General features: G+C 40.9%; 2 protein-coding genes across 5 annotated transcripts; one reads left to right on the forward strand and one right to left on the reverse strand.

The window, feature by feature from the left end:
* Nucleotides 1–745: 745 nt before the first annotated feature.
* On the reverse strand, nucleotides 746–5,203 carry LOC109993936 (aquaporin-11). Its single transcript, XM_020647104.3, has 3 exons — nucleotides 4,457–5,203; nucleotides 3,210–3,326; nucleotides 746–2,976 (listed from the first exon to the last, which is right to left on the reverse strand). Exons 1-3 carry the CDS (start codon nucleotides 5,046–5,048, stop codon nucleotides 2,867–2,869), a joined length of 819 nt encoding a protein of 272 aa, XP_020502760.1. The 5' UTR covers nucleotides 5,049–5,203; the 3' UTR covers nucleotides 746–2,866.
* Nucleotides 5,204–11,148: 5,945 nt separating this feature from the next.
* Nucleotides 11,149–24,071, forward strand: LOC109993939 (glycerophosphodiester phosphodiesterase domain-containing protein 5). Of its 4 annotated transcripts, XM_065963012.1 has the most exons (17): nucleotides 11,149–11,305; nucleotides 12,618–12,765; nucleotides 13,256–13,488; nucleotides 14,896–14,999; nucleotides 15,753–15,846; nucleotides 16,491–16,550; nucleotides 17,028–17,126; nucleotides 17,705–17,798; nucleotides 18,192–18,337; nucleotides 19,254–19,336; nucleotides 20,456–20,606; nucleotides 20,994–21,218; nucleotides 22,301–22,458; nucleotides 22,596–22,743; nucleotides 23,101–23,183; nucleotides 23,282–23,361; nucleotides 23,882–24,071. In XM_065963012.1, exons 3-17 carry the CDS (start codon nucleotides 13,315–13,317, stop codon nucleotides 23,962–23,964), a joined length of 1,782 nt encoding a protein of 593 aa, XP_065819084.1. In that variant the 5' UTR covers nucleotides 11,149–11,305; nucleotides 12,618–12,765; nucleotides 13,256–13,314; the 3' UTR covers nucleotides 23,965–24,071. The 4 variants fall into 4 exon arrangements, with proteins under 4 accessions (XP_065819084.1, XP_065819086.1, XP_065819085.1 ...); XM_065963011.1 differs by lacking the exon at nucleotides 12,618–12,765 and having other exon boundaries at nucleotides 11,157–11,305; nucleotides 13,254–13,488; XM_065963014.1 differs by lacking the exons at nucleotides 14,896–14,999; nucleotides 15,753–15,846 and having other exon boundaries at nucleotides 13,254–13,488.
* The last annotated feature ends 2,358 nt before the right edge of the window (nucleotides 24,072–26,429 follow it).

Raw genomic sequence — 26,429 nt, forward strand, 5'->3', positions numbered from 1 at the left:
GGGGTTATTCAAAAGTCCTCTAAAAACACTAAAGAAATTATTTCAATCAGTTTAGGCTATGTTGTCAAATTTCTGTTCTTTGGTCTGGATTATTTTCCTATTTTAAGATCCAAAAGATTATTTTTAGTCAGGATTTTAACCTTTTTAACCTTAGCACAGATGAGAGTGATTTATGATCTCCTAATTTCTTAAAACCAGGCTGTAAACTTTGGGGGCTTGTGGAGCGAGCCTCAAGCAGAACAGCAGGATTTTGCACTTCCGCATTTGGCTTCATTTTTCAGGTTGATGCTCAGCTTGCATTTTGACAAATTTTATCATTCTGTTATTTAGGCAAACTTTCCAGCTGTTAATTGCATTTCAGTTGCTTGTTTCTTTTTCATGTTCACTGCAGAGTGCTGCCTCTGTTTTACGTACTATTTACAGTGAAACTTAGGAAACACAGTGCTTTTCCGCTGAATTAGAATGCCAATTGTTGGTTATCAGAGAAATCCCCTTAGGGTGTCAACCAAAAAAAAATTACAATGTTCATTTTGCTTACACATCAGGAGATCCAAATGTTTACTTCCCTTTTTCATCTAAACCAATACTAATGAATGCAAACGATTTGTAATGCAAGGTGAATAAATTCTCTTCTTTTCTCCTGAACCCACATTCAGCCATGGAGTTCCACAAGGGTCAATGCTGGGACCACCTTATTTACAGTGTAAATAAAGAAAAAAGAAAAAAAAACACCACCAATTACATGTAACTTTTCTATATTTTTGTTTTTAATCAAATTATTTCACACAAGATTCTTAAAATGCTTTAAAGTAACATGTCATGTAATGTTATCTAAAAATATACTGTTCATTTTTCTGACAAACTGAATCAGAAACGCAAAGGAAAATGAATTTCAATGTTCATTCACATTCTTGTTTAAGAGAATCATAAAGGTAGTACTCCGGACATCATCCAGACTCTCGAGGTATCAAAGTTGTAAATGAATTGTTTTTTGATTCACACAGAAATCGACATTTTTTTGTACTTTCATATTGCACAAAGAGTTACTAATTATCTCGACCAACACACAGACATGATTAATGCAGGAAAGGTTTAACTGACGACAGAAGCTTTGGTCTTCAAAACTCTGGAGATAAAAAAAGCAGAGACTCAATCACCATCATGGTGTCCTACAGTAAGTGACATCCAGTTTCCTGAAAACAGTGTTCACATAAGAAGAAGCTTTGTGGTGTGATCACAAACATTTGAACATCATTGATCTGTGTGCAAAGTTAGCCCACTTTCAATAAACTGAAACAGACCAAACAGTTGTGCGGCTTCCCTTCACCTGTAACCCCCTCTGACTAAAGACTCTGTTTAAGGATGTGTACCGCAGTTAGAATCTCTTCATATCAGTTACTTTTCCACTGTCTTTATGTAAATGTCTTATACTACTGTACTGTATCTGTCGCCTACAGATACAGTATTTACTTTATTAATGAGCTGGTAGCAGATCCTGTTTGCAAAGCGCCCATGGATCTGTAGTCAAATATCACTTCATGACTTTCATACAAAACGGAAACTTTAAAAACAAAATGATTTGAGGCATATTGTTTTTTGTGTAACTTTTAAGAAGGATCTGTGTGAAAATTCAAGATGGAAATTGAAGATAACAACCTCAGGAATTGAAAGTCACACTGAATCTTAACATACATGCATCATGTCTGTTTGTTCAAAATTGTCTAAGCACTAAACTAAGATACCAAACGTCTCATCTTTAAAGACAGAACTCTTATCTAGTCTGAGTAAATGTTACAGTTTGTCAGTCTCCAAGTTGAAAAGAAACGTACGACCACAGGAAGTGAGTTCCTCCAGGTGCAGACAACACTTAATCGAAGGCCGGTGCTTTTTTGAGCTGGCCAGCGACCACGACCTCAGTTTCAGAACGCTTCTCACCGACGCTCGTTGTTGCAAGGTTACAAAATTTAACCTGTGCATTCCTCTGTAGTGAACCGTTAGGTCGCTTTTAAATCGCTCCATGTGCTTAATAATTTACATTATTTAAGAAAATATCATGAAGAAAACCATGTAGATGAATCATGTCCTGGCTTTAGCAGCAGCTCTAGACCCTGGAACTTGTTTCCCTCGAAAAGACGAGTATCAGAAGTCCAGCCCCCTTTGCTTAATTTTGATTGGTCGGTAAGCGAGAAGTGACATTGACGGACGCTGCAGAGATTCCAAAGTTCAGGTTCAGTTGAGCCACTGAAAATGCTGAACTACGTTGGTTTAGTATTACAAATAGGCACTGATAATGGACACAGGTCCTAATGTGCTCAGTGGTTGTAGGCTTTATGGAGTAGTACACAACAGAACGTCACACCTTGTCTCCTAGCAACAACAGCACCCAGAGTTCCAAAGTTCCAAAAACTGTTACCGTAGTAACCATGTTGCCTTCAACACTTTCACAACATTTCAATCTGAGTAGAAAGTGTGTCGTACTAAAGCCTATAAATTAAGATCTGTAGTGTTTTTAGCAGCAGTTCAGGGTCTCAGAGTATTGAATTTTTTTTTTTTCCCACTGCAAATCATTAATTCCCAAAGTCATGAAGCTCATTGTGCTTTAGTTACAAAGAAAACGCCCCCCCCATGTTTTTAATATCTGTTTTTCCTACATTGTGCTGTTAACGGACAAAGTGGAGAAATGATTTGCTCATAATGAAAGTCGTTTGAAAATGTGAAATTAAAAAGTTAGTGCAACAGGTGCCTCACTAAGATTCACCATTGAAGCGTTGGCACGTTTACATACACTTGTGAAGAAACACAAAAGACTTTTAAAATAGACCCACAAACTGACTGAAGGTTCACTTTGGCGTGTGCTGCTCTTCTTCTACTGCGTCTTCTGCTTCGGGGCGGCAGCGGGGACGTCCAGTCCAATGGTACTCTTCCCGGACAGGAAAGGGATGAGCTTCTCAAACAGCAGGATGCAGCTCGCCACGCCTGGTGACATGTTTGGAAGACGCAAGAGATTTGTTTTGTGAATTTTGTCAAACGTATATATAAAAAAGGTATAAATCATGAAAAATAGTAAAAAAGAAGGTGGTAATGTAAAGAGATAGAGAACATAACACGTGATTATTGGCTCCTCAAAACACAAAGAGATCTATGGAGCCATAGCCAGACTGGAAACAGGAGGAAACACCCTCAATGTGTTAAAGGTTTTCACTTCTTACCCAGAATTGGTCCCAGCCAGTACACGAAGCAGTACTCCAGGTAGGTGTGGCCACTGCAGGGGAACTGGACGGAGAAGGCCAGCACGGGGTTAAAAACAGCTCCTGAGATACTTCCACCTGCACAGACAAAAGAGAAACTACACAGCTGTAGATTTTTGTACCAAATATTCACCACATCCACCTCAACCTAAACTGATGTTGTACGATTGGGGATTTAAGTGAAGTCAGTGTCCTCTTTCTCCATTAAAGTCTGTTTTTTAAAGCAAGTGTTCTGTGACGGTAGTGGTGTGTTATAATCTCCCTCTGTGTGGCATTGATTCACACTTTAAATGGCAAGTTACTGCGCCTTAGATGAGCTGTTACTGTTGCCTTAAGAAACCAAAAATGTTCTTAAAAAAAGGTTTGAACTCCACTGGTTCCAGCATTTCAAATTGAGTTTTTGCTGGTTTTCTTTGACTGGTATCGTCATATGTTTGGGTATATGTCAGTTTTTTGGAAAAGGAAACCATTTATAGACATCAGCACCCTGTGGTACCTCTTCTCTCTCTTGCTGATATCATCCTGTACATATTTAATTTGTTTGGTTTTTTAAACAAAAACTATTATCCTGATCTCCTGATTCAGATAAGAGTTTCTTTCACTGGGAAGAGGAAGTCACCTGTTGGACAAACTCAGATCTGTTTTCATGGTCAAAGACGAGAGAAAAGTCAGCTTTGTGGGAGACGTACACAAGAAGCAGTGAGAAAAAACATCAGTATCACACTTGGTAATCGGCTAAGATGTAATTTTAAACCTCAGTATCAATATCGGTCCTCGTTTTCAGTCGGTGCCTCGTGAGTAATCAGGAATCATTGCTGTGGAAGATGTAAAGGCTGTTATGTCAGGAGTATATAATTACTACCCTGCTACATTTGAGTCAAGCAGTCAGCAAATCTATCAATCTATTACAGTATCAGTCTATTGGCTGTTTGTTTCTCTTTTGCTTTATCCATCTACAGGAGAGAGAACAGAAAGAGTAGCCTAAGTGGGACACTGGCAGACATGATGGAGATGAATGCTGGTTGGAGGGCCCCCAAGATACTCTAGAATCGCCTCTGTTCATAACCAGCTAAAGAATCCTCACTGGATCTGAATATTATCCCATTCAGTGTTTGACATGTCAGGATCCATGGTGGCCTTCATCCTCTGTAACAACCTTCACTTTCGGGGAACCTGTGGATCCATTTCTGCCCCTGTAGTTAACGCACCTGTGTAAACCATCGCGGTGATGACCGCAGCGATGAAGTGAGCGCGAAGTTTTTCGTCCACTTTGTGAACATGCATGGCTGCAGCCTGGACGGTGAAAGCACAGCCCAGCTCCACGGCCGCGGCCTCCAATAGAGTGCCCCCCAGGGGGTCGAAGCATCTGAACTCGAACTTCTGGTGGTTAACGTGGACGTCAGAAAGACCCAGAGTCCACACGGAGGCTGCGAAGTACTGCGCCGCGAAGGCAGCTCCGAACTGGCAGGCTATGAGGAGAACAGCTGCGCGGGCGCCGCTGGTGCCGCGGCAGACGCTCTCCAGAACTCCGCTGGGATTACATGTGGCTCCCCGGAAAGAGGCTACATGTATGACTGTCATGGTGTACGTGAGGGTCAGGCTGACCGGCAGCTGCAGCCGGGCAGTCTCACCCAGCAGCTTTAGTTCATGTGTGCAGCAACAGAGCTGGAAGGTGGACGCCGCTTCCAGCAGGTAAATCCGGTACGCGCCGGGCGAACACCGCGCAGCTGTCCGGCGGATCGCCTCGCTGAGGAGGACGGCGACCCCCAACACCGCCAAGGAAACCACCAGGTCAGTCATTTCATCCGGCTGTCCCGATGTGTCCTGTTGAGAGGGGGCTGGGGGATTTAAATAAAATCAGCCGACTCAACTTCTTCCCTCCTTTTCGACGTCAAAATCCAGTTGAAGTTGATCCACGTTGCCGCAGCCGCGTCAAGCCGCGAGCTTTCAAACAGGAAGTGCCGCAATTCAGTCTTCAAAATTAAAGCACGACCCTTAATAACCAGGTTACAGCTCTTGAGGTTAATTAATGCATGTTTTTAAAATCATGGTAATGTCACTTTCTCGGGTTATTTCAGTATCATTCTCTCAAATTAAGAGGAAATGTCGTCTAAGAATTAAGCGTTAACGGAAGTCCTTTAAATTCAGTTTTAGGCTATTTATAGAGCACATTGTATACAAATAAACTTAGTGTACTTCACCGAAGACAGCAATAAACAAACTCTATACAAACTATCATTAACAAAAAAGAATAGATTCAGAAGCACATAAAATCCAAAACATTTCTAAAAGGACCCATCCCATAAGACTGTTCCTACCAGAGCACGCACACACACACACACACACACACACACACACACACAGGACCACCCCCACACACACACACACGACAAATCAACAGCTAAAGGCACGAGAGAAAAGCAACGTTTTAAGACCGCTCTTCGAAGAACTTAAAGTTTCTGCAGACATCAGGTCAGCAGGCAGTTTGCCTCCAGTGAGTGAGCAAGTCAGACATGGAGGTGTCATTAACGGCTTTAAGTCAAGAAGTGATCAATTGAATAACAAAGAAGATTGTTCAGAATAGATATAATATGTTCTGTTATATTTAAAGGCCTTAAAACCTCAGATTGAATCTGTTAGTCAGAATTAGTAACTGAAGAACACCTTGTTGTGGTCTTTCATGTTGAAAGTCTCCTAATCCATAACATGCCGGTGTAACACTCAGGATACAAAATTTACTTTGACTAAAATACGTATTTATAAGTAACAAATTATCAAAAAAAACAAGATGTAACAAATTAAGGGGTACTGGGCTGAGAATTAAACACCCGACACAGAATGTTGATAACCGGTTTTGTATTTCAAAGTTAAATTTTTAACAAATAACAAAAAACGCTTTAACTTAATCAAGGAAAAGCCCACAATTAAAAAAAAAAAAGAAAATAGGCCTTCAATTAACAGATTCTTAAGGGCACTTTTTACCCTCCATACAACATATGATAAATATTTCCAATTCTAGTCGTATAAATCAATGCACCAAAACACATTACACGTACTGCAGTTATTTGTCATGTGTGTGCAGATATCCAACGAATTCAAATGTTTATTTAGGTAGAGGAAATCCTACCACACATCCTACCACACCCTTTAACCAGACAGCCAGGCTTGAGGCCTGCCTTTTGAGGGAATCTTGAGTCTCTTGAAGTTGCTCCTTTAGCTCGCCATCTTCTTTGCTCCAGCAATATGACCTGACCAGTGTTCAGTCCTGACACATTCCTCCTCAGCAGCTGCAGCACAGCAGCTCCTCAAGGGCTTGAAGTCTTGGTTCAGTTGAGTCCAGCTTTGTCTCCAGGGTTGTAAGCACAGTGTTTTTCTTTCAGAAGTTCTCCTTGACTGTTTTAGGAATGACTGCATCCTGCTGCCTTCTGACTGACTCCTTGATTGGTTTCAATCAGGTGATTAGTGCACCTGGGGAAAGGGGGTAGATGCCTGTTGGCTGCAGACTGCATCCAATTGGCTCAGGATTTGAATGACAGCTGCTGTTGTCCAATGTCAGCAGTGTTACACCAGCGTTAAGGTTAGAAGGTTTTATTCTGGAGGTTTAAACAGGAAATGCTGCTATTTATTGTACAGGTCTTGATAGTTGTGCTCTTTTTTTGGGGGGGAGGGAGGTATCTACATCCTGGGAGTGACCACAGCTCAGAGGCTCAGCTCAGGGGTAAAAACAATCAAATCTGTGTGTTACAGTTTGAAAAGAAAGAGGGAGAGAAGCTCTGCTGAAGCAGCAGCTTTTGGACAAAAATATAACAATGGATTTTTTTTGACACTTTCGGACATTGAAATAACAAAGTTTTTTTTGGTTATAAAACACTTGGCATAAGTATTAAAGTATCTAAGTATTGAATATTTTTACAAGGTAACTTTGAAAACCTGAACAATTTTACTTGTAGTTAATTAGTTTTGGTCCTCAAGTTAATTCTCACTCTCCCTCCCACCATCTAAAGTAATATTTTAATTAATTAAAGAACCATTTTAATGTTAATAGAGTGGCACACCTCATAATGAAAACTATCACAATGAAGACTAAAAGGTCAGAGGTCATCTTTCTTCATCCTGGATGTTATTTTTCTGCTAATTTTCAAACATAAACACAGAGTATGTTATGATTGGGAACGTGCTAACACTTTAAATAAATAGTTCTGGTTTCCATCACCAGCCTTCCTTTGGTCCAGACTGAGATTTCAAGACGTTCATTCAACATGACCGGGATGTTTTGTGCACGCATCTTGGAGCGTTGAGGTTCATTACTAATCTTAAGACTCATCATCGGACTCTGTGTGTTCCAGTTGGCTGGTCTTCATTATCTACTCGTAGACAAAATCATCAGCAGGTCCTTATTTATAAGGCAGCACTTAACCTGCTCCCCTCATACTTCTGTAATGGTATTCATGTGAGAAGTGCTGGAAGCTGCATTCTCTTGTAGTCTTTGTACTCTTGTTATCTGTTCGGAGAGTCGACTTGAGGTCCGCTGCTCTCCTGCAGCTTTGAACCTGCTGCAGGATGATCTGTGTCTGAGGAATCTGTGATCCCAGATCACCCACTTCACAGTGAGTTTGACCTTTGACCCTCAGGTTGTCGTTTTAGAGCTCCTGTGAGGAAGACAAAAAGACTCCAGATCTCATTTTTACTAAGTGCAATTAACATGTTAAACAACAATTAGCTATTTGTTGCTCTTTTTTGCACTTGAATTGCACATTTGCACACCTCCACTTTGCACTTTAATAACTTGAATTTCCATTCTGGTACGAGCTCTTGACTGATTTTATTGCGCTGTTTTTATTTGGTTTTATATTTTGCTGTGTTGTTGTTTTGGTCCATGTTTTATGGTGATGTTGTCCTTGTGTTTCTTGTCTTCTGTGTGCTCCTGTTATGCAGCCCAAATTTCCCCCTTGTGGGACAAAAAAACATCTGAATCTGAATCCGGTCTCTTTAAATCATTATGAAAGCAGATTGTAGACGTTGTAGATGCTCTGATAAGGACTCTGCTCTTGGACCGTAGATATTTTGACCTTTGTTCTTTAAATGGGTTGAACTTTTTTAAGACGTGCTGCTGCAGGACACTCTTGTAGGAGGCTGTCAATGTCATTCAGGTTTTTCCTGGTTAAATAAACTTTAAATAAAAGAAATACAATTATCAGAAGAGGGCAAATCAAACAGAAATGTGTGATCCTCTGACTTTCCCTCTGGAGCTATCATCACTTGTAGGTCCAAACACTTGAGGACTAACAATTTGAAGCTCTCCATTTCTTATGAATTATGGATGTTGTTTTTTTAGAGCCAAAAATATCTAATTTTTTAAAGTATGACGTCTCTCTCCATCAATGTCCAAAACTCATGTTCAGTTTTGTAAACAAGCGCCGTTTGTCATTTCCTGTTTGTGAAGCACTGTTAACATTTCAAATCATTTTGGAAAGTCCGTCCTGCAGCTGTGAGTAAACAAGAAGAAGCCATGTGGCCATGTTGGGAATGTTGGCGATGGAAACAAGAGGCGGAAACAAAGTGACCCAGATGTTTAGTCTATGAGGACCAAACAAACTTCACATTAGCTACTGGCTTTGTGAGAATAAATTCTACGGTGGCCCTGAAGGTGAACTAAAAAAAACATTTAATGTAAAAATACTTAACAAATCGTAAAAAAAATATTTAATAAAACACAAACATTTCATAAATTATCTTTTTTGTTTCATTCAGTGTTTTTGCGAGTCACAAAATGTTTCTGCTTTACAAACTTTTTTTCTGTCATGAAACATTTTTGAAGATCACAATTCTTTTTTTGCATTTCATTTATGTTCATAAAATGTATTAAAGAAGAACGTGTGACGTTTTGATCCACAGAATGACCGTGACATTCAAATAAGAAGTGAGTAGGCTATTTTATTCAAAACATCTTTTATACAAAAGGGGAGGAGCCGGCCGTAAACACAGCTCTGACAACAACACAGCCAGCGGGACTCGAGCTTCTCACTCACTGTAGACAGTCATGACTCAGAGACACATTTACACAGGACAGACTGGAGTTATGATTTATTTGTGTCAAATATTGCCTTTAAATATTTTTGCATTTTGTGAAACATTTTTGCGGTCAGTGATTTTTTTGTTGTTGTTGCAGTTTCCCTTTAAGGCCACCGTATGAATAATTTACAATGAGATATTTTAACACGCTGATGTTCAGTAGGTTTAAAGTTGAGCTCAGTTTTACATATCAGATTGCTAACATTAGCTGAGGCTGATGGGAATGTGGGAAGTTTTTTACAATACAAAGTTTGGCCAAAAGAGCGAACAATGGAGCTGGAAGATGAGAAGACATGACATCTTATCTCAAGAAAAACACGACTGTCTGACCTACATTTGATTTAAAATCCGCTTAATAGACATTCATCCCAGAAGTAGTGCAACAACAAGTCTGCTGTATTTTAAAGCAGCTCAGCAAAGTTAACACATGAAGTCCGTTTGTTTTTATTTCTATTCGAGCAGTTCTGACATTCTTTCTGCTTTGATGGAAATGTAAAGTGTCGTCTACATGTTGAATTTTCCAGTAACGTGAGGTATTCTTGGTATTTGAATTATGCTTTTGAGATTTTTCGTCTTGCATAAACAGAACTGGAGCCAGAAACAGGTTTACCCTGCAGCATCGATGTGAATAACTCAAACTGTGACTCCCTCTTTTTGAGTCCTAAAAAAATATTCTTTAATGTGTTAGATTATTTTTAAAACGCTTGATTTTAAACTACCTGTTAGGTGGGGGTTGTTTCTGTTTGTATAAATCCCATGAAGAAATCGTGAAACAGACTGGAGATTATAACACCGTTTAATCGGCCGAGGTCAGACAACTTCATCAAACAAGCACGCTTCCAAATCACTTGACTGACAAAGTGCTGACAAAGTAACAGTGTTCACAGTGCTGCTTATATTCTGTCAAAAAGGTGCAACCCACAAATTCCTTTCCATTTGGGTGCATCACCATAAAACAATAAAGATGACATGACACTGATTTGTATAGGTAACAGATGTAGACTCTCTGTCTAGCAAACAGTTGTTGACAACATATGCTTGGCTCCTATCCAAACATAGATCTGCTACTACTTAGGTGCTTCACTCATATAAGGTTACAGCTTCAGACACCTAAAGGTAGGAGTGTTAACACGTGGTAGGCAGACTTGAATAATACATTTCACGAAGTTACCAAGATTAATGAATTTCATGAAAATTCGTACTAACACTACCCTTAAGCAGCTTTTACATTAGAGATTTACTTTCCAGGCAGTGAGTCCCTTTTACATTAAACAGAAATATTGCAGATAAAATGTGGAAACTTTTTAATCTTCATTTCTCACAGATTTAAGAAACATATTTTGTCTCATCGTGTCACTAAAGATGAGATTGGCCTTTTGTGTATTTTAAATGTTTCTAGCCTTATGAATTAAAAAGCCTTGTATACTTTTTCAAACCATCCTGAGTACCCGGATCTGGATCATCAGGGGGTCTCTCACCTTGCCTCACCTGACGTTACCGTGTGTTTACATCACTGTGGCAACAGGTGGCAGTCTGTCATACAGAGGTGAAGGGCATCAGCAAGAGCTCCTGTAAAGCACAACAGACTAAATGTCTTCATTTCCGCTGCAGCTTTCAAAATAAAGGTCACGTTGTTGTTGAATGTATCTCTGTGTCAACTTTCCTGGAGAAATTATGAATGCATTCGGCAAAACCTTCCTTGAGTTCAAGTTTAAATTAATGGTTATTCCGTTTACATCAGTATGGCATGGCCCCCTTTTCATGTCAAATAAATGCTCCCGTTTGAAAATGTAGTGCTGCACATTTGAATCTAAAGTATTTTCTTTGCATTCCTGCGTTAGTAACTTCTGTCAGCTTGACGAAAAACATCTTCCGAGGCCACCTGCTACACGTCGGGGTAACCTACCCGAAGAAGAGCAGAGCACTGCGGCTTCTTCTCGGCCGTCAGTCGGGAGGACGAACCGACCTGCGCGGCTCACCTGGAGGTATGGATCACCAACCCTACATGTTAATAATATATCATCCATCAGAGACACTGAACCTGCTGTGTGCCATCGATGAACATTTGGTGTCAAATATTGCTCCGATCATTCCTCTGAAGGAGAGTGTTTATCCAGACTTCATGATAGAGATTGGTGAATTTGACATTATCCTGCACGATGTTTAAAACAGATGTCTCATTTCACGTGATTTACTGAATTAACGAAGGATTATCATGCAGACTTTAATTCGGCAATGATAAAACACGTCGATGAAAGTGGAAACCACATCTGCAAATTGTTGATTACCATAATGAACAACATTTGACCGCAAGGTTGATGCATGATTCACCAGAATAACAAGCAGGCTGTTTTAAATACTGATTTGTGCTCTGCATGTGACGACATCATTTTAAAAATGTATGATCACTGAATTTGGCAGGTTGTCTTTGTCCTGCAGCTCATTAATTGCAAAGTGTGAAACAGCAGCAGCTTTGTTTTCCTGTAACTGCAAAACCCACACATTCATTAATAATAGCCTGTAGTCGAAGTTGTTTATCACATAACTTTCTTTCAGTAAACTGTTGTTTGTCTAAGAGTTTGAGTAAAACAGGAGTTAATAATCTTCATCAGGTGACGCTGTGGCAGGAAGACAAAGAATATTAGTCATTCAGCAACAATAACAAGATGTTCTTTACATATCAATGAAGCATATTTATTACATTTATTTTTCTTTGTAAAATAAGATAAGATAAGATAATCCTTTATTTATCCCACAACGGGGAAATTTACAGTGTTACAGCAGCAAAGATTGCAAACAAAAAGTGAACACAGTACACAATTTAAATAAAAAAAGAAAAATTGAACATTTACAAAAGATAGATAGATACCACAATATAGAGTTAAAAAAATAGATCAGCTGAGAGCTGCAGTTATGACAAAAACTGCAGCTTTGTGTCGGGACAAAACAATTGCAAGTTCGACTGTGCAGGAGTTTGCATGCACTTTAAATTGTGAACATAAATCTTATTTTTGTGTCATTAAAAAATAAGAAAATGTTTCCATTATCTTGTGTTTTACAGTAGATAATATTGGAGATGTTAGAGAGGGTAAATAACTGATATTTATTTGTGTGTGTTTTATGAAAACATCACACACCAGCCTGTACAAGTCAGCATCCCAGTAATAAGACACACTCTACTGACTACACCTGTATTTCACAATGCTACTTTTTGCATGCACACCTTGCAATAAAAGTCTATTTATTAACATGGAGGAGGCTTACAAACTGTCTGAGCTGTCCTTTGCTCTCCTGCAGAGATAATGACCTGAACACACACCTGAGTGTGAGACGCCACCTGTGAGGAAGTGAAGGCTGAAATAAACAGATCAGGCCAACCACACAAATCCACAACTTTCCTTCTCCCTCTTTGGACAGCAACAGGAAGCTAGGAAGATATTTTCTGGTGATTTTCATGCACAAGAGATCAAAAACAAAACCATAAACCATAAACAGCTTGAGTTTTTCATTTTGTTTGGCTGAGTTTGAACAGATTTACTGCTAATACTTGAGGCCGGTTAAAGATTTCATTCTGTGGATTTATAGCTGAATTTTATCTCTGCACAAAAATATATTTATTTATAGCCTTAAGTTTGAATCAAACCTGACCTATGTATTCATAATTATACATCTGATTTTTAGTATATGAAGCACATAATACCTCTCTCTGTTAATCCTGTATAATATGTTTCACTAAAAGTATTTCACTTTCACTGCCTCTTGTTGTTTCAAACCACTCATACTTAATATAAAGTGTATTCTACCATTTACTGTTTCTATATACCCAGTCATGGACCGTGCACTTTTATCAGAATAGTTTGAACTTTGTTGTTTTTCTTTAATGTTGGAGTATTTCGGTGCGATGTCATGACAGATTGTGTTTCTGTGTTTCAGGTGTGTGTGTGTGTGTGTGTGTGAGCAGGATGGGAGCTGTGTCAGAGAGTGTGTGAGAGCCATGGCGTCCACGCTGTCCCAGCTGAAGTTGGACTGGCCGCACGGCCTCCGTGCTAAGCTGCTGCGGCGCTACGAGCACAAGCCGTTAGTGTCGTGTCTGGTCGGTCTGTACGGCTGCAGGTGGAGACGGTACGAGAGGAGCTTCACTCAGCCGGGAGAGTGCTGCTGCAACAAGGTCAGAGAAGAAGACGCTCACTGGAAACTAAAGTAAAGGATTTGTGGTCTAAACGCAGCTGAAGAGTTTTAATTAAGTAACAACAGTTTGGAGAAAGTTACTTTAACTGCCTGATAAATGCATCAGAGTAAATCAACATGTTCCATACAGTATGGTACCAAACATTTTATTCAGCCATGGAAGTTGATTAAAAGCATTTTCTGTATTATACACGTGAAGAAAATTAAATATTCTTTTAACGTTTTCCTTATTCACACAAGAGGGTTTCTGCTCAACATGATTAAACATGAAGTGATTTCTGTAGTTTTTAATAATTGATGGAGAATAAGTTTTTACTGGAGATTTAGAAAAAAGGTTAATAAAAGTAAAAAAAAAAAAAAAATCAACAAAACACCAGACACACATGCATGGAGATGGGTGAAAAAATTGGAATGCAGTACTTAATCTCTCGCTTGAACTAATACATTTACGGGATACTGTAGAGAGAGAGTAAGGGAACAGAACTTTAAAAACATCTTTAAACTGTGGTTCCAAACCAAGAGACAACCTCAGGTGTTCAAAAAAGAAATGCAAAATCCTGCAGTTCATCGAGTGTCCACTAGAGGCTGGCTCCAGGAACACCGGAAATCACATACACACAACAGGCGAAAAAGCCATTTTTACAGCATAAATAAACATGTTGACAACCTGGTTCAAAAAATGAATTAGGTCTGATTAGTTGATTTTTTTTTATAACAGCTCTGTTTTGATTTAATGAGTGATACGTGTTATCCATAGTTAGGTGTGTAGCTGACATGATTGACAGGTGGGCGTGATGTAACGGTTCATCAAGAGGCTTAAAACCCGCCTCAGCTCCAGCTCTCAGCCTGTCGTTAGGTTGACTGAGTCAGCATTTCCAGCATGGCGGCTGCTGCTGACGAGTCTCCAGCGCCCCCTGCAGGAACAGATGGCTGACGTACTCTTTATCAGCACCTCTTGTCCAATCAGAATACTCGACTGGAACTAACTGTTATAGGAAAAAAACATATTTCTTGAATTTAAAATGTTCCTTGTTGCTTTATGTTTTCAGACTTACTCGACTTTTCTGACAGTCAATAAAGAATTTACAATAGAAGTCAATTAATAAAAAACAAAAAAAACATTGAAGGCTGGAAAACAGAGAAACACCTTTTTAAAATGGTTCTTAACTCATGCTGTCATAAACTGTTCACAATAAAACATGAGCTGGTTTTTTTTAGAGTCACAGTAACACCACTTAAAACCTAATTTCCTGTTTGAGGTCTTTTCTTTGGAAAGTCGTCCTCTATCACCATGGAAACAAGGCGATAAAAGCAGGGGGCGGGGACCCATGTGCTATAGTCATTAAAAGGCTGTTAAAAAAACAACTTGTGTTTCATGTGTTGGCAGGTCGAAGGTGTCAGCTTTGTTCTGCTCCTGGTGGCTTTCTGCTTAACGCTGGTGTTTCTCTACTTCTGGGGACAAGCGAAGAACGACTACAACGACTTTGACTGGTGGGTGGAGGAAAGACACGACCAATTGTCCAATTTTAAAAATGTCTGGGTCTGTTTTTTAGTTTGGGATAATCAGTTTTTGTGCTTAAGCCCTTCATTCTTTAGAAAGTCAGTTAAACCAAAAGTTACACATAGATAGACATGAAACATTTGTTACAAATAAACATACAACTGCTGTCCCCCCCCCCCATACATATATATTAACCCGAGATAAAGATTTAAGTAAGCCCCTACATGAAATAAAATTAAACCTGTGCAATTAAAATTAGACTAATACAAAGAAAAATTTACAGGAATAAAAAAAAAATATATGTGCAATTTATATGTAATACCTCATGTAATACCTGAGCCAAATATTAGTGGGAAAGAAGTGGTAAACAATAATTCCTGCAACCTTTGTTTACCTTTTCACTCAGAGCAGAGATGCTTGTACTGTATGTCAGAATCAAGTCTGCTTTCTGGTGTTTGGTTAACTGTTAACAATGAGGTGAGAAATGGAGGATTTCTTTCCATAACACAGTTGACCAATGATATAATCAACCCCTTTAAATAGTGGGCACTGGTGGAGGTGCGGCAGGCCAAAAAACACCGACATGTTAACTTTAATCTTCCTCCTGTCTCCTCTGCAGACGACTGAATCTGTCCCCCTGAACATGCTGTATTTCTCACTGCACCTCCACTCTTATTGTTGCTTCCTGGTGTTTTTGTTGTTGCTCACACTGTCTCTGATGTTTACCGTGTCTGACTGTGGAGGTTTAACTTTGGGATCCTGGGCTTCTGGTTTCCTTGGTCTGTGGTGCTGCTGGTCATCGCTGCAGGCTTCTTCACCTACATCACTGTACTCACGGTGAGACGAGGCTACTCCTGAAACACTCCTCAAGTCTTGTATAAAGTCAGAGTGAGCCCAACACGATATAATCAGGAGAATTCAGCTGGAGCGAGTGGGAGGGGTCGGTGACCTTTATCCCCTGTGATCGGTCCAAAACCATAACTACACATAGCACTCATTTAAAGGCAAATCTTCTCATCATAGGGTCGTATAGCAGACTCGTCCGAACGGGGTATTCTCCCTCTGTGAGGTCATTGTGTGAACTACCAGATCAGGAGGATTTTAGGGGCAGGTCCTCCAGAATTGGGGACTTATTCTATATTCATGCATAAACAAACGTCGTAAAAAACTTCCAAATTGATTGATTTTGACATGTGAACACGACCGGCCAGATACCACTTACAATAGCTCTCACTAAAGTATCAGAGTTAGCTTTTGTTGTCATCTTTGACATTTTGTGACAATTACAACCCCGGCGTCTTTTTCACCTCCCTAGCTCGACAGATGATCTTAACCTCCAACAATACGCATTTTCCCCGAAAGTCTAACTCTTTGAAATGATCCTAAAATGTGTACTTAACTGTGATTCAAAAGTAGTTATAGATAAAGGTTAATGTGTGTGTTAATGTGTGTGTTAATGTGTGTGTTAATGTTCTCTGCAGCTGCTGGCTGTGTGTTTGCTGTCAGAAGGCCAGAAGCTTTATTTACACTGGAGTCACAAGGTAACATAAGAATTACTTTATTGATCCCCGTGAGGGGAAATTTCAGTTTTTACACTCTGTAGTCATGAACACACACATAGGCTGAAGTACACACACATGCACACAAACAGGATCCTATGGACACGCACTAAGGGAGAGATGTCAGAGTGACGGAGCTGCCCACAACAATAACATGAAGTAACTCTTATAGGTGGACTAAGAACCTCACTGCATGACATATCATCAAATAACCAAACAACATAAAACACACACATGAATGTCTTTAAGTCAAGACGACAATATTTGAGAAGCATTGTTTTTAAGAAGGGGATAAGAAGCTTGAATAACCCCGGTCCTTAATGTCAGCAGGTGAACGGGCTTTTACGTTTTTATCACGACAACATATACAAAACAAATATTTTTCATGTTTGTAGCTCTCGATGGTAATCAGTAAATAAATGCTGCTGTCATGATGTCTGCTGTTTTCCTCGCTGTCAGATCGGGATCCTGGTGAGTCTGACTTTCTCCATCGTAGCCACGGCGGTCCTGTCTGACCTCTGGAGCAAAGAGTGGAAGACGTTACTGCTCTCCTTCCAGGTGACTCTCATCCTTCCAGGTGTCCTCATTCTCTTCCTCATCCTCCTTTCCCTCCTCCTCCTCTAACTCTTTTTCCTAGTCCTCCTCTTCCTCCTAGTCCTCATCCTTCTCGTCCTCCTCCTCCTCCTTGTCCTCATCCTCCTTTTCCTAGACCTCCTCCTCCTCCTCATCCTCCTCTTCCAAGTCCTCTTCTTCCTCCTTGTCCTATCCTCCTTTTCCTCCTCCTCTTTGTCCTCATCTTGCTCCTCATCCTCCTCTTCCTAGACCTCCTTGTCTTCCTCATCCTCCTCCTCCTCTTCCTCCTTTTCCTAGAACTCCTCCTCCTCGCCTTCCTGCTCCTCATCCTCCTCTTCCTAGACCTCCTCGACCTCCTCATCCTCCTTGTACTCCTCTTCCTCCATTTCCTAGACCTCCTTGTCCTCTTCCTCCTCCTCCTTGTCCTCTTTTTCCTCCTCTTCCTCCTTTTCCTAGACCTCCTCGTCCTCACCCTCCTCTTCTACCTCTTCCTCCTCCTTAACTTCCTGAGTGTAGTTTGCACTCACGTTACCAGACTGATTTTTTTCTGTCCTCCTTCACAGATAACCGCACCTTATTTACATGTGGGCGGAGTCTTACTGATGACAGCGCTGGCCTGGACGATTGCTTTGCATTTCTTTCGCATGAGCAGCAGAGGTGAGCTGCAGAATGAAAACATTTTCATCTGGTGAAGGGGGGCCTGGCAGTTTGGGAACCAATGATTTGAGGAGGAGGGGCAGGAGGAGGAGGAGGAGGAGGAGGAGGAGGAGGAGGAGGTGGTGGTAAATTAAAGGGGAACTTTTGATATTTTAAAGTCTGTAACTTACTGTAGAATTGCCAACAAATTAAATACCGCTACTGGTACTTGTAAGTTGTTTCCATGTGAGGTGGTTGAGTATTTGTCTCACTCAGCGGACTTCACTGGTGAGCTGTGATTGTGATGAATGTCTTGAGGCTCTTTTCAGCCAATAAAAAAATGTCCGTGTGTGTTTCTTCAATGTGTGTGTGTGTGTGTGTGTGTGTGTGTGTGTGTGTGTGTGTCTCTTCCAGTGAGGCAGGGTCTGATCTTGGGTTTCTACCTGAGCATCCTGTCCGCTCTCTACCTGGTGCCCCTCGGTCTGTATTCTCCTTGTATCAAAGAGGACGGGACTCTGGGACCTGCACCCGCCCTCCTCGGCCACAGAGGAGCACCCATGGTGAGCAGGCCGAGAGTTAGCTTAACGAGACACTGTTATCGAACCGGCATGCTCACTGTGTGTCGGGTGATGTTGGGGTAATACAAGGTGCGCTGTAGTGGACCAGCTTACCTCGGGTTTGTGTAGTGGAGTGGTCTCTGAAGCGGTTACAGGCACACGTGTGTGGGAGGAGTTAGTGTGAAAAGGTAAAAAAAGAGCCCGTTACCAAACGCAGGTCAGCTGGTCCACTGTTGAAGTCTTCAGTCTGACTGTCTTACTGAAGGATTGACGCTGCACTCGTCCCCTGATTCCCTCTCTAACACAAGCAGTTTAGTATTTAACATGTTCTTGTATGCTGAGTGGTGTTGCTGCTCACATCCTTCCTGTCCCAGATATTTAGAGACAATGTTCCTCTTTCAGCTCAGAAAAACTCTCCACATGTTTACACTTCTGAACTCAGACTACAGCAAGTTACTGCATGTAAATGTACTGCACATAGTTTAACCTTTTTATTCTCTACTTTTTTCCATTTACCACTCTGTTTTTGCACATTTACATTTGTCTACAGCAAAGTATGTTGTATTTAATATTTTCATATTTAAGACTAGTAATGCTAAGTTAAATCCTGGTTGTATATATTCTCATTCTTAGTTTTGATATTTTTAGTGTTTATTTACTTTGTATTTAATATTATATTGTGTTTAGATTTGCTAACATTGTGTTTTTGGACAACCTGCAGCTGTAACGCCACAATTTCCCAGTTTGGGATCAATAAAGTAATTCTATTCTATTATAAAGAAGTGTAACATGTAACTTAGTTTGTTATATCTGTCTGTAACGAGCGACTATAACATGACCTTACTTCCCCTCAGCATCAACAAAGTGTAACTGATTCTTATATTATTATATGAAACATGTGTGTGTGTGTGATGTGCAGCTCGCTCCAGAAAACACACTGATGTCGTTTGAGAAAGCTGTGGAGGCAGGAAGTGAAGGTCTGGAGACGGACGTCACCATCAGGTCAGTTAATATTTCATTTGAGTGTTGTTCTCTGCCTGACTTATTGTTTCTGATTGACAACGTGCAGGTAGAGGAGGAGAAAACTGGAGGAAAGAAACAACAACAGAATAATATTCCTACTAAGTTCAGTCAGACGACTCATGTTTAATATTTATCACAGCAGCAGAACATAGTTTGAGTTTAACGTCTAGACTATGACCTCATCACTCCTCACAGATTATTTCACATGGAGTGATGATTGGGTATCTTTAACCCTCTAGTCGGAGCCTGCAGGTGGATAATGTGGCGGTGGGGCTGAAAGTAAGAGAGCTGAACTGATGCAGGTCAGAGCGGGCGATGAGAGAGTCCGCTTCAAGGTCCACAGCCTCTGCACATGGAGCGTGACAGAACCACAGACTCTAAATATCAGAATTTTCTTAATGAAAGTTAAAAATGTGTGAGCTTGTGAACGTGTCCGTTGTAATTCTCACTCAGATCACTGTTCATAAGAGAATGAGGACCAAACTTAAAACTGTTTTGATCTTTGAAGGCGATCCTCTACACGGTGTTTTTAACAGATTTTGAAGCTCCTTCAGTGAGTGACTAGTGATGTCTCAATGTTCCACTGAACGGCTCAGGAGGTCCTTTGTGTTTCTGACTCGTGGCTGTACATGATTATTCAAATGGTTTCAGTGGTGTTTGTTATTTATTTACTTGTTGTGTACTGTGATGTACTTGTCGATATTGTTTGTTGTGTGTGTGAACTGACCAGGTGACAAATGAGTTTCCCTGCTGGGGATCAATAAAGTTTTCTGATCTATTATAATGTAATTGTGATCATTTAGAGCAGGTATTCTGTTTTTCTTCAGTCTGGCCACTTGCTGATCTAAAGCCACAGCTACTGAGTTTAGCTGCTCATGTCAGGAGTTTGCAGGTTTTTAGTGTTTAATCAAGTGGAAGTTGGAGCCACTTGAAACCTGTTGAAGTTCATTGACTCATGAGGGATGTAGGGATCCTTTGACTTCTACCTTAACATTTGATTTATGATAAATATTTCACTTTTTAGATTTCATTAAAATGTTTGACCTGACTCTTAATCACAGCTCTCATGTCGTGTGTTTTTTTTTTTTTTTTTGGTAGCTTTGACGGGGTCCCCTTCCTGATGCACGATCAGACTCTGAAAAGAACCACCAACATCCACGAGGTCTTTCCAAACCGGACTGACCAGCCGGCCGCCATGTTCACCTGGTCTGAACTGGAGAGCCTGAACGCCGGCGCCTGGTTCCTCTCTGTGAGTCGCACACAGAACAGAAGAGAAGACACTGTGCTGGTTTTAAATGTTTGGTTTTTCTCAGTCTTGACTCAGCTTCTTTTTCAAGACCACATCATCCTCTACTCCCTACAAAGGGAGGTCTCTACAGTGGACTATAAAGTTTACTTTTTGGCCCAATAAAATCACATTTCAGACGCTACAGAATCTCAAATATTTGTTTCAAAATGTTCTTAGAAAAACAGGAATTCATTTAGAAAAGTTTAAAGTCATAAAGTAGTAGTAGTTTTTTTGATGACTCTTCTTCACTACATCAGCTGTTCTATAAAATCAGCTGGCAGAGGAGGAACATGTTGCCCTGCGTGTCACACCACAGCATTGATTATTGATCCCCCGTCTCTTCCCCAGCACGATCCGTTCGGTACAGTCGGCTCTCTGGGAGCAGACGACAGACTGCGTGCGGAGAAGCAGCCCGTCTGCAGCCTGCGCGACTTCCTCCAGCTGGCCGCGCGGAAAGACAAGCTGGTGATCTTCGACCTCTACCGTCCTCCCAGAGGTCATCCGTACAGAGACACCTGGATCCAACGGACGCTGGAGGTCATCCAGAACGAGTCGTCCATCCTCTCCTCGCAGGTGAGGGTGACAGTGTGAGGCGGCAGGTAGGAGGAGGAGTCACAGTCACAGGTGTGTTTCATGCAACAACACAAGAAGAGGGAATCATTTTTGTGTTTCTGCTGCCCCCAAGTGGCTAAAAACCCTCATTACAGCTCAGCAATGATGGACAATATAATCTCAGATCTTTTTTGTTAAACTAATAATTTGCTCAACTCATAGTTCTAAAAGTTTTTGACATTTTGAATTCACACATAATCTAATTATGGCACAAAATACAAATACAGCCAATTATTATTTCAGTAGATTTGAGTAAGTTCACTCGGCTACATTACGCAAAGTGATCACTCTTAAAGGCAGGGTTGGTGATTTCCTCCAGATCCACTTTTTAAAGATTTTGGTGTAAATTGTCTTTAGGTCCTGACAGAGATTAATAACTCATGTTCTCTAAAAAAGGAACAAAGAAAATCCATCATCTGTATCAGTTTGTAAGTCTGTAAAAACTTCAACCAATGTCTGCCACGAGGTACCAATCTGATGAACCAATCAGACGCCTCCCTGTCTCCCTGCTCGCTCTCTACACTCAAAGCTCGTCACCGATGACTTTAGGAGTTTATACTGAGAGTTTACTGACCGCTGAATGAGACATGAGACGACGTAGTTTCTACACAATGACAGAGATGAGCTGAGGTCCACTTCTGGAGAGACGGTGCTCGTGCATGTAAGTGAGGGGGCGTGGCTTTAGAGGGAGCACAGAGGGGAGGAGGTGCAGACGGAGCACTGAGGGAATGCTACTTTTAAACTCATGCTAGTTTTTGAAAATGACCAACCCTGCCTTCAAATCTCCTCTTGAAATATACTTCAATTTACCAGAATTTATCTTCATTTATTATCTTGATTTCACTTTTTTTTTTCTTTGCTTTGTTTTCTTGATTGCATGTCTTGTTGGCTTACATGTTTCAAATGTGTGTGAAACATTTAGTAACAAGAGTTAATAAAGATAAATCCAGATTATTGTCATGTAATTAAATCAAAGCAGCGTTGCAGTGAAACGATCCATAAGCTCAGACTCCTTATCCTCCGTCCCTCCCCTCGTCCACCAGGTGCTGTGGCTGCCCTCAGACCTGCGCGCTCTGGTCCAGGAGATGGATCCTGAGCTCCAGCAGACGTCTGGCAGCCGGCTCCCTCTAGAGGAGCTGCAGAGTAACAACATCATGAAACTCAATCTGCACTACAGCGCCATGTCTGCTCAGCTCGTCAGGTACCACTGAGTGTGTATGAGTGTGTGTGTGTGTGAGTTCATGTGTTAAACGTGTAAAGCTGTAACACTGTGTGTGTGTGTGTGTGTGTGTGTGTGTGTGTGTGTGTGTGTGTGTGTGTGTGTGTGTGTGTGTGCAGAGAGTACGCTGCAGTGAACATCAGCACCAACCTGTATGTGATCAGTCAGCCGTGGCTCTTCTCTCTGGCCTGGTGCTCTGGAGTCCAGTCTGTCACCACCAACGCTCCTCAGATCCTCACATCCATGAGGTCACCACTGCTCGTCATGGTAACAGCTAAACTACTCGACAAGATTTTACTTTTTTTTTTAAATCTCCTTTTCTAGAAGTCAAAGGTCATGAGTGTGGCCTTAAATGTCTAATAGCTTTGTTAATGTAAATGCTGCTGTTCAATAAATCATACACTTACAGTCCATGGAGTCTAGATGTATTAAAATATTAATGAATTCATTATAGTCACTCCAAATCCCTCTCTTCCCCCGTCCTGTGGTGTCGTTTATCCACTTTTTTCCATATAATATTTACCAAAAGTTTCGCTGTTTCCTTGTTAATCTGCTAATTCTGCCTTCATACACACCTCCTTCATTGAATCAATCTCTTTGTTTAACCCTCTGTCCCTCTCTCAGAGTCCAGATGAGTATAACCTGATGTGGATTCTCACTGATGTGGCGTCCCTCGTGTTGATCCTCGTCATCTTCTTCTTTCACTGGTAAATCGCTCACACATCGTTTTAATATGAAGGAGTGTCTTCATGTCTGAATTCTGTGGAAGGTGGGCTAAACGGGTCACGTGTCGTTTGCTCGTCAGGTGGAGAGAGCGAGGTCTGGCGTTCTGCACGGGCGGCAAAATCACACCGGACAACGGGACGTACAGCAAATTCAAAACGGGTGAGATATTGTGAAAAGATGAACTGAAGGGCAGAATGAAAGATGTTGATCATTGAGAAAACATGTATTGTTTTTTAGTGTTAACGAAACACAAGACAGAAGGCGGGACATAGCGTTGGGATGAATTTGATTGGACTGTTACCTTCAACAGAGCTTTTTAATTCATTGAAATTTGTTTAAACGCCCCTGAGTGCAGGATGAGTAGTCAGACATTTGTGAAGTTTAACAGGAAGATAAAATATAGTTATTTTAACCTAAAAATACTCAGATAATCACCCCCTCCCTCATGCTCACGCTGAATGTTCCTGAATATTTCCTGCTGGGTTCACACATCGGCTCACCCTGACTTGCAGAAATGTAATTAGGGGTCTGGTTGCAAAAAGTAAAGATGTAGTCGGGGTTAAGAATTCAGCTTCTGCAGCTCACCCTGAAAATCTGGGGAAATTTGAGTTTTTGTGCACATGTGAAAAGTTGAATTATTAGACTGAAAACTGCATTTTTTTTCTGTCTCCTTTCACAGAGTTGAGCGATATCTGGTCGGTTTCCAGCACTCACTCTCAGGCAGAGAGGACGCCCAACCTGGCGACCGTGTCCGAGCACTGACGTCTGCCGAGCTGAAAACACACAGAGCCTGAAACTGCCAAACCTGTAAGATCTCAGCAGAGTACTTTGTCAAGTGCACTTTGTTTTAATTAAAGTGATGCAAACAATTCTTCTCCGAGCGAGTCGCTGCTTTCATCACACCATCGTCAGGGTTGGAGAACAGAAAGTTAGAAATGGTGGTTGTTTTCTGTTCTGCAGAGTGAGAAGACAATCTCATTACCGCGTTTATATCTCACTTTAAATTTCAGAAACACATTTTTTTTTTTTTGGTGAATTATTTCAAAGTAGATTTTCAAACACTCGCTCATGCTGATGTTTGAAAGCTCAGCATCGTCTTCTTGCTTCTTTCTTAATAAAATCTAAAACCACCGTAGAGCGGCGCCTGTCTTAGAGAAATAAACCTCTCCGTTCCTTTTTGCAAAATGTCATTTATTCATGTCTACATTTGTAAATGTGGTCACAACATGGATGACAGCTTTCCTCCTTCATATAAACAGAAAACTGATTCAGACTCGATGCTTTAAAAATCAACACTAACGGTTTATACATTTAGAAAAGAAAAAAAAATACACAAGTGAGCACAGAATCCGTCTACGTCTAAGGACTGTGTTTACATTGTTCTTTAATCTACGACGGATCGACACATACAAAGACGTGATGTTTGAACTCTGTGGCACACGTTCAGTCCGTTTCCTCGCACACATGCACGACCAACGACGCCATAAAAAAAAAAAAATCACCAGGTTTCATTTAAATACGTTTAAATCTGCAACAGTTCACAGCACGGGGAGTTTTTTTTTTTTTTCTTTAAGAGACGTGATCTAAAACACATTTAAAAATAGAAGTGTGATGAAGTCTGTTAAACCTGAAACTATTAGAATAAATAAGTTTGTAAAATGAAGCTACGCACAAGACGAACACAAAGGAACACGTCCGGGTCGGGGAGTTTGAAATGTTTTTGATGGACTGCTGAACTTTTCTTCTCAGGGATGAAATTTAAAAAAAGAGAGAGAGAGAATGTCGGGGCGACTGTGGCCAACCAGAAGGTCGGGGGTTTGATCCCCAGCATCTGCAGCCACATGTCTGATGTATCTTTGAGCAAGACACTTAACCCCAAGTTTCTCCTGCTGCTCTGTGTGGATGAATGGATGAGTTAATACTGATGTAAAAGTGAGAAGTCAGAAGACTAGAAACATTAATTGTTGCAGCACATGTTTGTTTTGATTTCTGGTTTTCTCTCTGCTCACATTCACACATTTCTTTGTTTCTAAATTTTAATATCCCATTAATGCACTTTGTTTTTTTTTCTTTCAAAGCTGTTTTGGCCTTTCATCCTTTTCCTGTAAAGACTGCTGAGGAGAAACAGGAAATGTTGGGAGGAGAGAGCAGGGTAGAGTAACATGCATCAGAGGGCCGAGGCCAGGGGGTCAAAGACTTGGGCGCCCGCTCTACTGTCTGAGCTAAACTAGCGCCCCCAGATATATTGCATTACTAACCATGCACGTTTGTACTATGTGTTTTTTGTTGCAGCAGCAGCAGAACATGTATGTTGTCTGTGTTTGGCGTCAGTGACCTCATCACTCCTTGCAGATTTATTTTACGCGCAGAAATTTGAGGAGTGATGCTTTAATATTTTAAACCCTCTAATCGGAGCCTGCAGGTGGATGATGTCATGGTGGTGTGGCTGCAGGTCAGAGGGGGCAGTAAGAGAACAGAGGGAGATGTTGCAGCTGAAATCGACCGCCAATTTGAAGGATGTGTTTGTCAGGTGATTGTGGATAATGACGCCCGAGTTGTCTGGCTGAACTAGCTCGCAGGTGTTGCTTTATTTGAGAGCAACATTTTGACCGGCATACAATCAGCGCACGGAGCCCGTTTGTCTTCTGCACAACTTTTACATGCACAGGTCAACCTCATGAGTTCAGCCTTACTGGAGCTTATAGGAATAAGCCGCCTTTTTAAGTCAGTCAATGGAGCTCCACTTCACTGACAAATAAATATGAGGATGGGATAATTTAAGGTTTTTAACAGAGGTGATTGTCTATGTGTGACTGTGCTTGTCGTCTGTCTCGTTGTACTCAAATCACCTCAACACACTTTGACACCAGGCGTGAAACGGGTCACTTTAGCGTTCAATTCTGTCTAAAAATATTTACACTGAAAGCTTGTTTAACAACACTCAACCGGCCCCGTTCATAAACGGATAAAGCTCCCTGACTAGCCTCTAACACAGATTCAAACAGTCATACAAATATATCCAAATTGCCGTTTGGTTGGAAAAGAGAATTTCAAGGCAAATTAGGTGAGTTTTTTTAAGACAGAGCCAATAAATATGAACGTGAATGCAAACGTAGCGGTGTCACAGCGTCACAGAAAACGCCTCCACGACCTCTGGTGGGATCATTTTAAAGAAACAGTTCCCATGTTTTCACTCTGCACTGTGTGCGTGTCGGACTCAATGAAAG

This window comes from Labrus bergylta, chromosome 14 (assembly GCF_963930695.1).
Source record: "Labrus bergylta chromosome 14, fLabBer1.1, whole genome shotgun sequence".
NCBI classification, from domain to species: Eukaryota; Metazoa; Chordata; class Actinopteri; order Labriformes; family Labridae; genus Labrus; species Labrus bergylta.